Source organism: Lemur catta, chromosome 5, assembly GCF_020740605.2.
Source record: "Lemur catta isolate mLemCat1 chromosome 5, mLemCat1.pri, whole genome shotgun sequence".
Lineage (NCBI taxonomy): Eukaryota > Metazoa > Chordata > Mammalia > Primates > Lemuridae > Lemur > Lemur catta.
In genome coordinates this window covers 101,925,205-101,941,221 of record NC_059132.1, presented here as the reverse complement: position 1 = coordinate 101,941,221, position 16,017 = coordinate 101,925,205, and the positions used below count along the sequence as shown (strand labels likewise).

General features: G+C 40.1%; 1 protein-coding gene across 7 annotated transcripts in view; it reads left to right on the top strand.

The window, feature by feature from the left end:
• Window positions 1-16,017, top strand: part of STOX2 (storkhead box 2) — a 192,134-nt gene that overhangs the window by 146,926 nt on the left and 29,191 nt on the right. The window contains exon 1 of one of the 7 annotated variants that reach the window (XM_045552438.1): window positions 13,088-13,171. The exons of the other annotated variants lie outside the window; for them this stretch is intronic. Coding sequence (XP_045408394.1) covers window positions 13,147-13,171 — 25 coding nt within the window. The 5' untranslated portion in view covers window positions 13,088-13,146. Of the gene's footprint in view, window positions 1-13,087; window positions 13,172-16,017 lie in introns of those variants that run through there. 7 annotated transcript variants of the gene reach the window in all.

Below are 16,017 nucleotides of genomic sequence, written 5' to 3'. Positions count from 1 at the left end.
GCACATTGGGGAAGGAGAGCAGGATCTGAAGAACTACCAGACTGGTTATGAGTATCCTGTTCTGCCAACATCCGGTATCACCTGGCACAGACACAAAAGTAGCCCAAAATCCAATGGGTCACACTGGTGTGAACCAAAAGATCTTCAAGAGAAGCCCTCATTTTATGACCCAGGGAACAAGAAAGTGAACTACGAACATTAGAGTGAGTAGGAGAAGTCACTGTTTTCATTCTTTCCCTTCCCAACCCACAGTCAGTCCTGCAGAGTCACAGTGGCAGCAGGGGCTAGGCAGGCATCCGAGACTGTGAGGGGAGGAGAATCTATTCTGATGAGTGGAACTGTGGTCCCAAGAGCAGGGGGTGAATCCCCATTGCTTTTTCCCATGTCTTTCTGTCCTCCCACCACTTGGCACCAGACTGAGATGCAGTTGCTAGAAGTGCATGACTGAGCAAGGCAACTAAAGCCCCAGCATTCTGGCAGAAGGACCATGAAAGGAGCCCCCAGGGAACTGGAAAGTATTGGGGAGATCACAGAGAGGATCAAGAGTGCTATTGCATAAAATATTGTATGAAGTCCTGGGCTTGCTTCTGAGCTGTGCATGTTTGGGTCTACTCTAAGTAGCATTATAAATGCTTTGAGAGGTGAAATATGAGCTAGACCACCATGCAGGTCCCAGACTGACCACTGAATGATATACATGTGGGGGCAGATGTCCTACAAAGCATTGTAAAGGCTTTGAGCACTGAACTGGCATTCAACTGACAGGAGGTAGTTTGGAAATTGCAGCGTGAACTTAACCATGTTGATCACTTACTTTAAAAAAAATTCAACATTGTCCTTAGGATTTAAAGACTCAGACTCTCATACTATTATAATCCACATTAGTCAAAATTATTCAGCATATTAAGAATGAGGATAATGTCAATTTTGTATGATAATGGACAATTAACAGTTGCAAATACTGCGGTGTCACAGGGTTGGAATTATCAAGCAAAGACTTTAAATCACCTGTTCTAATCATGGTCCCAAAAGTGTGGGAATAGAAGATGTAAGTAAGGATTTTAGAACTGAAATATATAATAATCAAAATTTAAAATTCATGAATGAGCTCAATAACAGAATGAAGATAATAAGAGGCAGTTGACTTAAAGATATATTAATAGAAGTCATTTAATCTCAACAACAGAGAAAAAGAGATTAAAAAAAAAATCAGAGTCTCAGGGATATGTGGGACAATACCAAAAATATCCAATATTTGTTTCATCAAAGTTACAGAAAGAATGTGGTTTGGAAAAATATTTGAAGAAATAATGACTGAAAACTAAATTTGGTAAAAGACATAAGCTTTCAGATTCAAGACGCTGAAGAAACCTAAACAGGATAGATTCAAAGAAATCCATACCCTGACACATCATAAACTGTTGAAAACTAAAGAGAAAAGTCTTGAAAGCAAATTAAGAAAAATGGTACATAGCATGTATGGCATGTAATAGAACAAGTTGAATGACTGCAGATTTTTTCATTAGAAACCACAAAGGCCAGAATGAAGTGGAACAATATCTTTAAAGTATCCAGTGAAGTATCCTTTAGGTATGAAGTTAAAATAATGACCTTCTAAGATAAAAGAAAACTAAATTAATTCACTGTCAGAAGAATTGCTCTAAAAGAAATACAGATGGACAGAAAATTATACTGGAGGAAAACCTGGAACGTCAAGAATAAAGGAGAAGCAACAATGCTAAATATCTGGGTAAATACAATTAATTATTCTTAAGTTCTTTAAAAATATGTATAATGGTGGAAAGCAAATATTATAGCATGATAGTTTTCAGTATATATACAGCTACACAAATAGTAACTGTAACACAAAGGGGGGAAGGTAAAAGAACCAATATGGTTGTAAGATTTACTACTAGAAGTAGTAAAATATTAATTCTAAGTAGATTGTGAGAAGTTAAGTATATTTACTGCAATGCCCAGAGCATCAACTAAAAACACTATACAGAGAAATAAAACAAAAACTCAATAGATAAACTAGAATACTACAAATATTTAAATAATCCAAATGATAGTAGGAAAGGAAAAAACAGGAACAAAATGAGGGAAGAAATATAAAATAAATAATAAATGGTAGTGCTAAATCTCAAAATATAAATAATTACATTAAATGTAAATGGTGTAAACATAACAACTGAATAACAAAAATTGCCATAATGGATTTTTTAAAGTGACTTAAGGATCTGCTATCTACATGTAATACATTTTAAATATAATAATATGAATATGTTAAAAGTAAAAGGTAAAAAGACATACCATGCAAACACTAATCAGAAGAAAGCCAGAGTGGCCATGTTAGTGTCAGAAAAAAGTAGACTTCAAAGCCAGAAACATTACCAGGAATAAAGAGGAACATTACATAAAGAAAAATGGGTGAGTTCACCAAGATGACATAACAAGCATAAAAAGTGTATGTACCTAACAACAGAGTTTCACAGTACATGAAACAGAATAGAACTGAAAGGAGAAATGGATGATTATAGTTGGGGACTTCAGTAGAGCTCTCTCAATTATTGCAAGAACAAGTAGATAGCAAACCAGTAAGGATATGGAAAAACTAAATAATACCATCAACAACTTGATCTAATTGACATTTATAAAATGTTTCTACCCCAAATAACAGAATATACATTCCTTTCAAATCCTCAGGGAACATTCACAAAGATAGATAATAGCCTGAGACATAAAATAAGCCTAAAAACTGTTAAAAGAATTGAAGTCATCCTAAGTTGTTCTCTTACCTTAATGAAAATTTAACTAGAAATCAACAATTAATTGATAAGTCTCCAAGTACTAGGAAATTAAACAACATGCTTCAAAATAATACGTGGATTAAAAAGAGTCTCAGAAAGTATAAAATATTTTGAAGTGAACAAAATTGAAAATACAATATACCATATTGCATATGAAGCAGTTAAACCAGGGTTTAGAGGGAAATATATAAGATTAAATGCTCATATTAGAAAAGAAAAAATCTGTAATGAACAATCCAAGCTTTCACCTAAAGGAACTAGAAAAACAAGAGCAAAATAATTCCAAAGCAAGAAGGAAGGAAATAATAAAGATAAGAATAGGTATTAATGAATTTGAAAACAAAAATAATGGAGAAAGCCAATGAAATAAAAAGCTGGTTCTTTAAAAATATCAATAAAATTGATAAGCCTCTAGCCAGATTGACAAGGAAATAAGACACAAATTACCAATATAAGGAGTGAAAGCAGTTATACCATTACAGTCCCCATAGAAATGTAGTAAGTAAATACCACAAATAGCTCCATGCATATAAATTCAATAATTTAGATAAAATGGACCAATTCCTAGAAATAATTGGCTACCAAACTCACCCAAAAAGAATAGATTTCCTGAACAGCTCTGTATCTTTTCAGTAATTTTAATTTATAGTTAAAACTTTATTTTAAAAAACTCAAAAAACAAAAAATAAAAACCTTCAGGTCCAGATGGTTTCACTGGAGTATTCTACCAAATGTTTATGGAAGAAATAACACCACCAATTCTACATGATCTCTTTCAAAAAACAGAAGAAGGGGCAACACTTCCCAACTTATTTTATGAAGCCAGGATTATCCTGATGCCCAAAGGCAGTACAATAAAAGAAAACTACAGACCAATGTCTCTTATGGACATAGATGTCAAAATCCTCCACGAATATTAGACAATTGAATCCAGGAATATATAAAAAGAATAACGAACCAAGACCAAGTGGAGTTAGCCTCAGAATACAAGGCAATTCAGCATTTGAAAATCAGTCGATGTAATCTATCATATTAAAGAAGAAAACACACATGATAATAACAACTGATTCAGAAAAAGCAATGAACAAATTTCAACATACGTTTATGATAAAAAGCTCTTAACAATCTAGGAATACAAGGCAACTCCCTTGGCCTGATAAAGAATGCCCACAAAAATCTGCAGCTGAGATACTCAATGGTGAAAGACTGCATACTCTCCCTTTAATACTGGGAAGAGAGCAAGGATGCCCACTTTCACCATTGCTATTCTCATCACCCTGGAATTTCTAGCCATTGGAATAAGGCAAGAAAAAGAAATGGAAGGCTTAAAAGTTGTATTAAAACTGTCCCTATTTGCAAACAACCTGACTGGCCATGTAGAAGATCCCAAGAAATTTACAAAAAAAGTTCCTAGAACTGCATTGGCAGCCAGATTGCAAAATTGTATAGCCAGGTCAGTGGTTTCTTAGGAAGTTAAATTTAGCCTTACCATATGACCCAGCAATCCCATTCCTGGTACGTTCAACAACAGGGATGAATTTCAACAACATTATGCTCAGTGAAGGAAGCTGGTCTCAAAAGGTTACAAGCTACATGTAACCACGACATTCTGAAACAGCAAAATGGTTCAGAACATACCAGTGGTTCCAGGGATTAAGAATGTGTAAGGCACAGCATGAGGGTGTTTTCTGGGGTGATGAAACTGTTCTATATCTGACTATATCCTGATCGTGATGGTGATGAGATGAATCTACATATGTGTTAAAATTCATAGAACTTGGACTTCAAAAAGTTCTCTATTTTGTATATGTGAGCTTTTAGAATTATGTTAAAAAATAGACGTTTTCATGGTAAAAGTGAATGGTACCTGGTTTTCTTGTGATTGCTTATTAATTACTCAGATCAATACTGTCCAATAGAACTTGCTGAGATGATAGAAATATGTCTGTTCTGTCCAATATGATAAATACTAACCACACATAGCTGTTGAGCACATGGAATAGAGGAACTAATACTTTAATTTTATTTAATTTAGATTAACTTAAAATTAAATAGCTACATATGGCTAGTAGCTCCTCTATTGGACTGTCCAAATATAGATGATTACATAATCACTGATGCCAAACAGCAAAGAAATTCTATTATTTTTATTCATTCATTATAGAGAGATAAAAGAGAATACAACTGATTTTTGCTTTTTGACATCAATATTTTATGACTTTTTCTAGTTTTATAAGCACTTTATTAATAAAGGTGCGTGATCTGACTGCCATGAGACGATATGTAGAGGTGTCACTGAAGATCGACTTAGCATAGTTAAAGATGTTAATGAATAAGTAGTAGTTCGTGACTATGGCACTGACAGTGGAGAGGAGAGCAATGCCCAAATAATGTTTCTTTCTTTCTTTGAGTCAGCAAATACTAGGCTGTTTTAGGTGCTGAAAATACAGTGATGAACACAACAGTCTGGATCCAGTTCTCACTCTGGTCAGGAGGAATCAAGAGACATCAGGAGTTGGTTTCAGGGTATGTTGAGATGTCAGGAAAGCAGCACGTTGGAGGTCCCGGCAGACTCCCTGGAGGGTGTTGGACAGCGGCTTACCCCTTCAGGCCGGTGCTGTCCAGGGCCGTAAGAAGTTCAGATTCAGCCTGGTCATGCCGAGTTCAGCTTTGGGATGAGAATGTTTGGCCGGTATTTCTTTACTTCGCACTCCGTCTGGACTTTGTTTGGAGTAATTTTTTCCCTCTTATTCATAGTTTTTTTTTTTTTTTTTGGAAGTATTGTGATACCTTCTTTTCATGTGTGTTTACTTTTCATTCCTCAGTTAATTGGAAGCACCTTGAGGTCAGAGGTTAGTTCTATAGCTATGTCTCCTTTTTAAAAATAAGGCAGCCTTCACAACCTTCATATTTTTTTCCTGATTCTGTCTTGCAGAGGAGGAATGCAACCCATAGAGAGGATAACTTGGCCATAATTAAATAAGCCAGTGATAAAGTAATTCAGTTTCTCAGCTCTTTGACCTTATAACTAATTCCAGCTAAAAGAGCTCTAGGATTCAATAGTGGTATATGTTTAAAGCAACAGAAATACTGATGATAGTTTTGAAAACTAATTGGGAAATACCATTTTGGGGTATATTTTCAGATATAGTTGCTGCTTCTCAAATTGGGGGCATATTTGCCCCCAGGGATTGGGGCCAAACACTGGCTGGTTTATACAACCTCAGGATAAACATGAGGGTCTCTCTAAAGGGTCAGTTCACTTGTAAGTTTTGGAAAGTAATGTTGAATGGTGTTCAATGTAAAAAAAAAAGTTTGAAATTTTACTATTAGGACACTCAGGCATCTATTACAGAATAGAGTGTATTGCTTGCATGAATTTCAGAGAGTCTTAGCAATAGAGTCTTATTTTTTTCCCCTGCGTACTGTGGGTTTTGGGCATCCCATCACCACCCTCTGCAGTTGAAAATACTGGGTAGAAACATCTGAGATATACTCAGGTGTGTTTTAACTCAGTAGGTTGGAAATGAACAGTTCATAAATTCAAATGCTATTATAATAAAATTATAATGGAGAAGAGTAACATTTCATTTTTCCATGCTTTCCCATAGTTTTCTTACTGTTTAATATTAAAACAACAAATTTAGAGTCTGGCTTTTTAACTAAAAACTCACGGGCTCTCAGTTTTTCTCATTTTACTTTCTTCTTTTCCTTCCTTGTCTTCTTAGGACGTGGATTAGGAGAACTGAGGGCAGACAAAGAGTTTATATCAGTACCGTAGGGTAGTGTGGAAAGTTGGTATCTGTACACTTAATTAACAATTTCTTGTCCAAAGAACATCTGGAGAAGACTTAGAGTTTACTTTTCTTTTGCTATTAATATATTTTACAAGGTGTGGTGCAGTAAGGGAGAGATGTCTGCACTGCGAATCGGGAGACCTGGGTGCTAGTCCTGGCTCTGCTGACTCTGTAACCTTGGGCAAGTCACCTCCCCTCTTTGGGCTCCAGGATTATCTTTGATGAAATGATAACGTACTGTGTGACTTTCACTGTCTCCTAGCTCTAAACTGCAGTTATTCTATGCTCCTGATACTAGGACAGATCCAAAGACTTTTGAGAATTATTAATAGTAAGTAACAGAAGAGCCATGTTCTTCACTTCATGTTCATACTGATGCTGTCTCATACTTACAGGGACACCAAGTGTATTTTGTTCTTTAAATATTTAGTTTCCTTGCATATACAGTGTTGCATCTTAGCCAACTTTAATTGAAACCGTTTCTTCCATTGCAAAAATGCACTTAACTCAGTAAATCCTGGGCTATAATGGCCCTGAAAACTTTGGAACTTTGTGTTTTTGAAATTGCTTTCATTGAATTTTTAATTTGTGTATTTTTTAAATCGGTTTTTGTGCAATCGGGAAAGTCTGATCTGTTATTGGTGCCCAGGGATTTTTATTTAGAGAATTTCTCCTTTTCCCTTTATTTCTTAGTTTGAACTAATATTCTACCCTGGGCACTACTCCAAATGTCAGGCTACTACTGTAGCACAGATAGTCTTTTGGGTAGACTCTGGGCAAGTAGTGTTAGTTGAATTGTGATACTCCTAGAAATGCATTTCTGATAGTACCCTAATATTTCATGCTGGAAATTTTGGATAGTACTTTTGTGAAATAGAAAAGTGTCTCCTCTCTCTTTCTCTCTTTCTTTACATCTTGTACAGCCTTTCACAACAGGCTTTTTTCCCTGTCTTAATAATTATCTTCTCCCTTTGGATGCATCCCATACCCTGTTGCCAGAGTAACCTAAACATTCAGCATCAGTAACATCACTCCCTGTAAAAACCTTTAATGTCTTTATTCACATATTCAGTGTTCTCCAGTATCTTATCCCAGCCTGACTGACTCTTTGGCTTTATTTCTACCGATGTCCTTCGTAGATACCCCCATCCCCGCCGCGCTGAATAGCCCACCAGCCGTTCTGTGGAACATCTTGGACTTTCTAACCGCGTCGTGTCTGTCCATACTGCGTTGCCGCCTGGGAAGACATTCGCGTCGTTTCTCTCCCTACACCTTTACCCACCCATCCCGCGGGGCCACCTCAGGCGCCTCTGCCTTGCTGAAGCATTTCCTGATTCCCACCACCTTCCTTGACTTCTCTTTCTCGTATCAGAAACAGCCGATCTCCTTGTCCCCTGGTCCTCACTACCTCTTTGCCTTGAGCAACACCGATGTAGATGCTGAGCTGTGTGTGCGCAGGGGCGCTGCGACTTCTTCTTCACACTGGCCTCAGCAACAAGCATAGTGTCTTACGCGTTGATGTAATAGGTGTCTGCTGACTTGCAAGTCGGTGTAGGGGAATATCGTTACGCACTAGGACCGAAGGGCAGAGAATCCCGGCATCACTGACTCCCAAGTGAAGTCCTCGGGGAAGCAACGTCTGGCCATACTGTCAGCGTCCCTGTCCTCCCGCAAGCTGCCATAAGCTTATAAATAATTGTTTTTGGAGGGTGGAGGTGTCATGCATCTTAGGGAGGAGACTTACAAAGGGCTATAACAAATGGCAGGTGAAGTTCATTACAAATACAAGGTGGGTCATTTTCTTATCCATCAAAGGGTGTTCCCAGTCCGATCCCAGGGCCCCCCTTCTCACCTCCTCTCTCCTTCTACTGCTGGTATGAACCCGCAGCCCCAGGCAGGCCTGCCTGTGACTCTGCACCTTCTCCTCTCAACTGCTCCAGGCCTGGGCTCATGCGTCTTCTCTCCAGGTCATTCATTCATGCATTCATTCATTCCTTCAGCACATATTTATTTAGGGCCTGCTATTGGTCAGGCACTTTTCAGGAATACAGCTGTAAACACAAAACATGCAAAACCCCCCTCCTCACAGAGCCTCTGTTCTGGCATGTGGGCTGCCCTTTCTCGTTTCTGTCACCTGTCCAGATTCTAGGACAAGTTTGCTTTCCCTGGAAGCCATTCCTGGCTGCTTCAAGCAAGATTCTTTTCTCCTGAATCCTTAGGAGTGCCTGTTCCCTGTTCCTCCCCTCTGACAGACACTGCCTTGTATTCTTTGCACTATTGATGTGAATATTTCATCTCCTCAAGTGCATTTTAAGCTTTCTGAGGGCAGAGACCATGTCATTTGTTCATGAAAAGTTTGTGTACCAAGGTATATACCCTGCATTGTGTAGACTCCCTTAAACATGTTTACCTTCCCAAACTGACCACAGGGCTTTGCAATTAGGCACCCAATAAATGGTTTTAATTGATTTAAGGGCATTTATTGCTTTTTGCTTTTTCAAGTGCAGCAGCTCCAAGACTGCGCAAGACCCGTTAGTCATTAAAGCGTTTATTAAGATCCTGCATGACTATGTCACTATGTGGTGCTTCTATTTAATCCGCTGCCAGTTCCAGTCAAGTGCCAAGCACAACCTCTGCCCACACCTCATCAACTGAGCAAATCACCTCTGCAATACCCTATATGATGTTTGTAAATCTTTAATGTAACACCGAAGCTGTTATTAAAAGGAGCAAGAGGCACCGGGGGAGGAGGAGGACTGCTAATTACGGCTGTGTTTGGTTCTTGGGCGTCTCTCTCCATCAGACACTGGCATCTTAAATGCCAGCGGGTCTCTCTTGCCTTTATTTCTGAGTTGAGGCTAATGGGTACCCACCATAAAACACATCTTGCCGTTAGTAGGGCAGCAAGAGGAGCTTGTGGTTATGGTTTTGCCTGATCATTTATACCCTTCTGCATGGCCATTCGATCAGTGTCGGGGGGGGGGAGCCTGCAGGGCGGGCGGGCGAGGCTCACAGGGCAGAAACAGCTTCTAGGAGTGTTCTAGAAACAGCTTCTAAGTGTGCAGGAAGAGACTCAACCTGCACACTTAACCTCGTTGGCCCGTGTGCCAAGTAAGCAAATTGGCTACAGTTTAAATTTAAAAATTGACGTATAAGTTTTTAAAAATATTTTGTTTGCAGTGGTTATTTTATTATAATGATCGAGAGGCAGCATGTATGGTGGTTAAAACCATAGACTCTGGAGCCAGCTGCCTCGGGCTCACTTCCTACCTCTGCGTCTTACCAGCTGGGGACCTTTGGAAGGCAGCTTGTCTCTTTTTCAAATGGGGATCATGACAGTACTTACCTTATGGGGTCCTTGTAAAGATTAAATGCGTTTCTAAACATGGACACTGTAGCCCATATAGAGTTGGAAACATACACGTCTGGAGATTAGAAGATTTGAATAAATTTTTATTTGTAATTTTTCATCCCTTTTCTTCTAGTATTTGGTTTTTTTTTTAATTTATCCACTTATTTAACTTTTTATTCACCACAGAAGAAACATGAATCTTTAACTGTGAAGAAGTGGTACAACAGCCTAGAGCTTCCCAGAGGCTCCTCCGTTGCCAGGGCTAAAGATATCTATTTAGATCTGAATTTTTCACACGTTGGTTACATAGTTACATCATTGCATTCCTAAGGTGCGGAAGCTTATTAGGCACACTGTCTGACCTTACGGCGACTAGACTATGCCCGACAGGAATGGGTTGAATTAAGTGATCTTGGTGGCTTTATAACTGACGACACAGCCAGGCTCAAAGGTTGATTAAAGGTGAGCTGTGTGGACGGGGGGGGGGGGGGGGGGGGGGGGTGGCGGGATGCTGGGCCCTAGGCTCAGCCTGGGGCATGGATGAGACCCTCGGTGGCATATCAGACAGGAGAGGAATCGTACACTGAACAGGACTATCAAGACCAAACCATTTCTGATCAAGGCTAAAAGGTATAATTGATGAAGTTTTTAAGAAGTGCATAAATGAGACCTGGTTTAATGGCAGTTATTATGGAAAACATTCTCGGGGGGTGGCAGTGTGGCACTGTAGAGTCTGGGACAGAGAGAGCACAGTGCTGCAAGGAGAGCACAGCTGGAGGATGCCACGTTGTCAGAGTGAAGTTGAGATGCCAGAACCAAGTCAAGGGGGGATCCCAGGAGGGCAGAGGATCTGGAAGGCATCAGATGGTTTGGGAGGCGTGGAAGAGGTTTTATTTAATAACGTTCCAATCAGATGCATCAGTCCATCAGTAAATGAATGTACGGTCTGCATGCTTGCTGAGCGTCCAAAACTGTGGGTGGCCAGAGAAGAGATGAGCCGGGACATGGAGACCAGGTTATTGTTTGTAGCTGTTGGACAATTGTCAGGCAGAAGAGGGCTGCAGGTTTTTCAGCTTCCCGAGGACAGGATGGGAATCATTGTATGGCGGTGACAGGAGGGCATATGATGGGGCCTGAGCTCTGTGGGAGGGGCGCTGGGGGACAGGCTGAGTCACTGGAGTTAAGCGAGGATATGATGCTGGCAGGATTTTAGCTCGGGGCCCACACAGGGACCCTTCTAACCCAGAGATTTGGGATAAACTTACTAAGAGCTTCGGTACATTCTTACACTTCCCACCTTGGGTTGCTCCCTATACTTTGTGCTCATTGTAGCTCAGCTGCTGTATTCACAGGGATGGTGGAGAATTTGCTGTACAAACATCTTGCTAGCCAAATCTATTACTCAGTTCCTGAGTAGGGGATCATTTATTGGTATCTATTTGATTCCTGAGTTGAGATAGCAAAAGGTGCCTGTTTTGGTATTATTTAGTTCGGGGGAGTTTGGGCAGTCTTATTTACTAATACAGTAGAATTCATTTCTTTTTAAATTATTCTTTTCCTCTCTGACTCCATTTTTCTCTGGTTTTTATGTGATTGCTAATCCTCCTTCCGTTCTATCCTCTCTCTCTCAACGCCCGCCTCCTCTTCCTCTTGAGATGTTTATGTGTTGCTGCATGTACTCTAAATAAAGACAAAATGTTTGCTCCGTGGTTCTGCTGAAATAAGTTCCTCTGTGTGTGTGTGTGTGTGCATAAATACAACATGTACACATATATGTGCATGCGCGATTGATCCAGTGTGGGGTTAATAATGAGTGTGGTACAAATAGTGGAATGAAAAGGACGTTTTTATACAGATATGTGATTGATTTTTTGCCATACTGATCTTACACTTAGACATTTTTAAGAAAAAGCAGACAAAACAGCGACATAAAAAAAACCCTCTTCGTCCTCCCACTCGGTGCGGCTGGAGTTGTGTTGTAAGCTCGGGAGCAGCTCATGCTGCGAGCGAGTTCCTGACATAGTGACCTCATTCCCAACGCCGCCTTTATCGGCAGCAGCAGAAGCTTTACTGGCGGGCGCTGGGCGAGCTGCTCCGCTGCCCGGGCTGCGAGCCTGCCGGCTGTGTGTCGGGAATGATCCAGGCTTGCAAAGACTTGCACGGCGACTGGAATTTATGACAAATAGCTCACTGCAGCTAAACTTTGATCCAGTGTTCAGTAGAACCGCCTGTTACACACGGGAGGGAGATTCATCCTTCATCACAGCGAAAAGCCAGCCTTAAAAAAAAAAAAATAGGAAAATGTGTCAGGTCTATAATTACGGACGGGTGAGTATATGACGCTAGATCAATTTTAATGTGAGTGTTCTTTCTTCAAGCATCTGGAGGTATGTGCCCTTTTTACTGTTTTAATGATTAAAAAATATGAGTTGGTGCTAATGCATGTGAGGGGCCCCGGGCCCCCTGGAGAGGGGGACATGCCCCTCGCAGCCCTGTGCCTGGGGAACATTCTGACCTAGAGTCTCCGCGCTGCACAGACAAAGGAGCTGCACAGACAGACAGAGGCTGTAGCTTTTCTTGGAGCGATGACTCATTCCAGTTCACAAAGGATTCTGGGCAGGGTAGTGAGAAGTCAGGTTGGCTGATCCATCCCTATGACTTCACTTTGCAGAGAACAAGCAGAAGAGGAGTGACACTGCAGATTCCCGAGGCACTGCAGTGGGACGCTGGCTCAGTGCAAGTGGCTGTGATATGTGGGATGGGCATGGGACAGGATCCCAGCGTTCCGTGCAAGTAGGATAGAAGGATGGTAAAGAGGATGCCTTTTTCTTTTTTTCTTCCTAAAAAAACGTTACCAGCAAAGTACATTCACAGAGCCTTTTTAAGGTGCTTTTTGCCAGCTTTTGAACTGAACTTGTACCCGTATCTCAAGCCCTGAATTGTAAGAAGAGCTGAGAGTTCTGGAACTCATTTTTAAAAAGTAGATCTGCGAAGGTAAAGTACTGTTGTGTTGCACCGGCCCGCAGTCGCCAGTCTGAAATGTTCATTTAGGACACCGTGGCTCGAAAGTTTACTCTTTCTTCTTATTACAGATTCTAGGACGTCCGTTTCTGTCACTGGCTCCTTCTTGTGCTTGGATGCAACCCCCTAGCATGCACCAGGCTTTAGCGTCAAAGCTACCTGGGGGATGGAGCCAGTCCAGAAAGGGTCAGGTAGGTTTCCCCTGCTTTTATTTTAAGAGTTGTTGTGTGCAAAGAAATACGGGAAAATGTCTACACCACCTGTGATGAGGGTGCGTTGGTACTCTGAAAAGCGGCTTGCTTTGTAATCCCCCCGCAGCCTGGATCTTAGGTAGTCCAGATCTTCCGTGTGGGTTGCCTGCCCCACGCAACCTCGCCAGCACGAGTCGTCTCAGGGCATCACATCAGAACCGAAAAGCCAACAGCTGTAGGATTTGCCAATAGGAAATAAACTGCTCAGATTTCCCTCAGCTGTATCTCTCTCTGACTCTTCTGAGGGAGGCACTCAGTAAATATTCAACATTTTTTCTTCTCGATGAATATATGGTGCCTGAAATTTTTTGTGTTATTTGGCCTGTTAACCTACTTGCAATGCACTAAAACCCAAGAAAGCCTGATTTATATGCCCAGGGACGGTGTCCAAGACTAACATCGTGTTGAGGCTGCTATTAACTACTACGGAAGTGAGCATATTTCATCATAGTCTGCTCCAGGATTCAGAGTATGACAGAGCTGTTTTCTTACAACATCCATGGGCTTTTCACACAAAAGCTTTTTTTTTTTAAAAAAAAAAAATTATAGTGAAGTGGTAAATTTTGGTCCTCAAGAGTGCATTACATGCTTCATTTCCAAAGTGAAACTTGGCACATCTGAAGGCATGGTTTTACCACCTCATCAAATGTATAGTTTTAGCACTGTGTTTATTAAAGATATTTCTGAGAGTGTTGAATCCCGTATGTAATTTGTAAGAATAATCAGAACATTTTAAAATAATGCAAACTATATTCAGTAGGCCCCTTGAACATCTCCTTTCTCTTTGTGATCACATCCATCCTATGTAGCTCACCTTTTCACGGAAGAAAAGAAAGCATGTTTCCTTTCTTGATTGTCAAGGAGGTCTTTACTTCATGCATAGCACTTTGCATCTTCGGAGCAAAATTGAGAATGTTGAGTCAGTTTTAAAGGAAAAGGAAAACCACAAGCATAATGTGTTGTGAATATAATTCTATAATGTCCTCACACCCATCAATTCTACGGATCCTTAAAGACCCTATTTAAAATCTCTTTCCCTGGAGAGTTCTCCCTGATTACCCCTAATAAGTTATTTCTAAGTCCTTGAAACTCCTATTATAGAATTAATATTCTAGTCATTCATGTATTTTCAACTTTAGCTCTTCTAAGGATGTTTTGAACAGTCATGTGACTGTTTTATGATTGCCTATATTTACACACACTTGTGTCTTGTTTTCCCACCTAATGGTAAGCTCTTGAATGCAGGGATCAACAGTCATGCCTTTCCCTACAGTTTCCATCTCCTAGCAGTTCCCTACATGTGGAAACCGCTCAATAAATAGTTGAATAAGACAGGCGGTTAAAAAAGCATGAATTTGTCATAGAGCGTTAGAATGATCTGGTTTGCTAATTGTAAGAGTCTTCAGAGGGTGGATTAATGCTGAGGTAGACCCCAGGAGTATGCACGTCACTCTAGAGGTTTTGATTGTTCTTACCTTGAGATATAGTTAAGCAGGAAAGCTGCCTTACACTGCTTGCAGAGGTCTGCGATCATTCAGAACAAATGTGAATGGGAGGCCCTTAAACATGGGCATTGATTATGGTTTACTTGAATTTTATTGGACAAGTCATTCTTAAGAAGTATGCTAAATTTGGAAAGTTCGTGTGAAAGTCACTTATTTGAATCCTACAGATTTTCCTTAGAAGAGAGAGAGAGCTATGGCTGTTAGCATCCCAGGTGCCTTCAGAAATTATCTGACTCCTGTGTCTTTGATCTTTAGTAGTAAGAGTACTTAGGTGCTAAATTTCCCTTCCCTTTCTTAGGTAAAGGATTGGCCCAATCCAAGTTTTAAAATAGGCCAACTTTCTTTATGTCCTTGTGACTCTCTGTCCTTACTATTTCCCATCTTCTAGCACCTTTCTGCCCACAAAGTCCCTTGTGTAATGCACATTTCCCATTTGCTTTAAGACTGTTCTCTCCCAGCCCAGCGGTACATCCAAAATGTTATATGTTCTATGTATCTTTTCTGTGTCCCAGCCAGAATGTTCCATTCACTCAGTGCAGACACTTGCAGCTGAGAATCAGGAGGAAGGCAATCTGATTAAACTAATTCACACTAGTGTAAGAAGGACCACTGCCTTCTTAACCTTCCCAAAGAAGTTTTAGTTTTTAAAAAAGGCTTCCTTTTAGGACCAAGTGAATTCCCTATTGGTAGAAATTCAAATACTGTAAAAAGAGTAAATTGGATAAATTTAGATAGACTTGGGGAAGATATTTTTAATAACTACTATGTATTAAATATGTATTGGGTCTCAGGAGCAGTGTAAGCATTCAACATTCATTATCTCATTTAATCTCCTCAATGGCTCTACGTGGTGAACATCATTATGTATACTTTACAAAAGAAGAAATTGAAACTCAAAAAATTAAATGATTTGCACCAAATCACACAGCTGGGCTCTGAACCTAAAAGTTTTTTTTTTTTTATTTCAGCTTATTATGGGGGTATAAAAGTTCAGGTTATGTATATTGCCCATGCCCCCAATCTAAAGTTTTGACTACAAAACCCATGGTCTTTTCCACTTTCTTGTAGTGCCAACTTTAATAGAGAAAAGTTCCTTACTGTTACAGCGAATTGGAAGTTTTTTCTGTATTGTTCTGGCCTGCTGTGCTTTTCTTTCTTCCCTTTGAATTCTTACTCTGAACAATCTCAGGGCTGTTGGAAGGGGCGATAGGGTGTTCAGTTTTCCGGGAGTCCATAGCAGGCAGTCAGCATAGTTTTGTTGTAATTTGGAAACTCTCAACC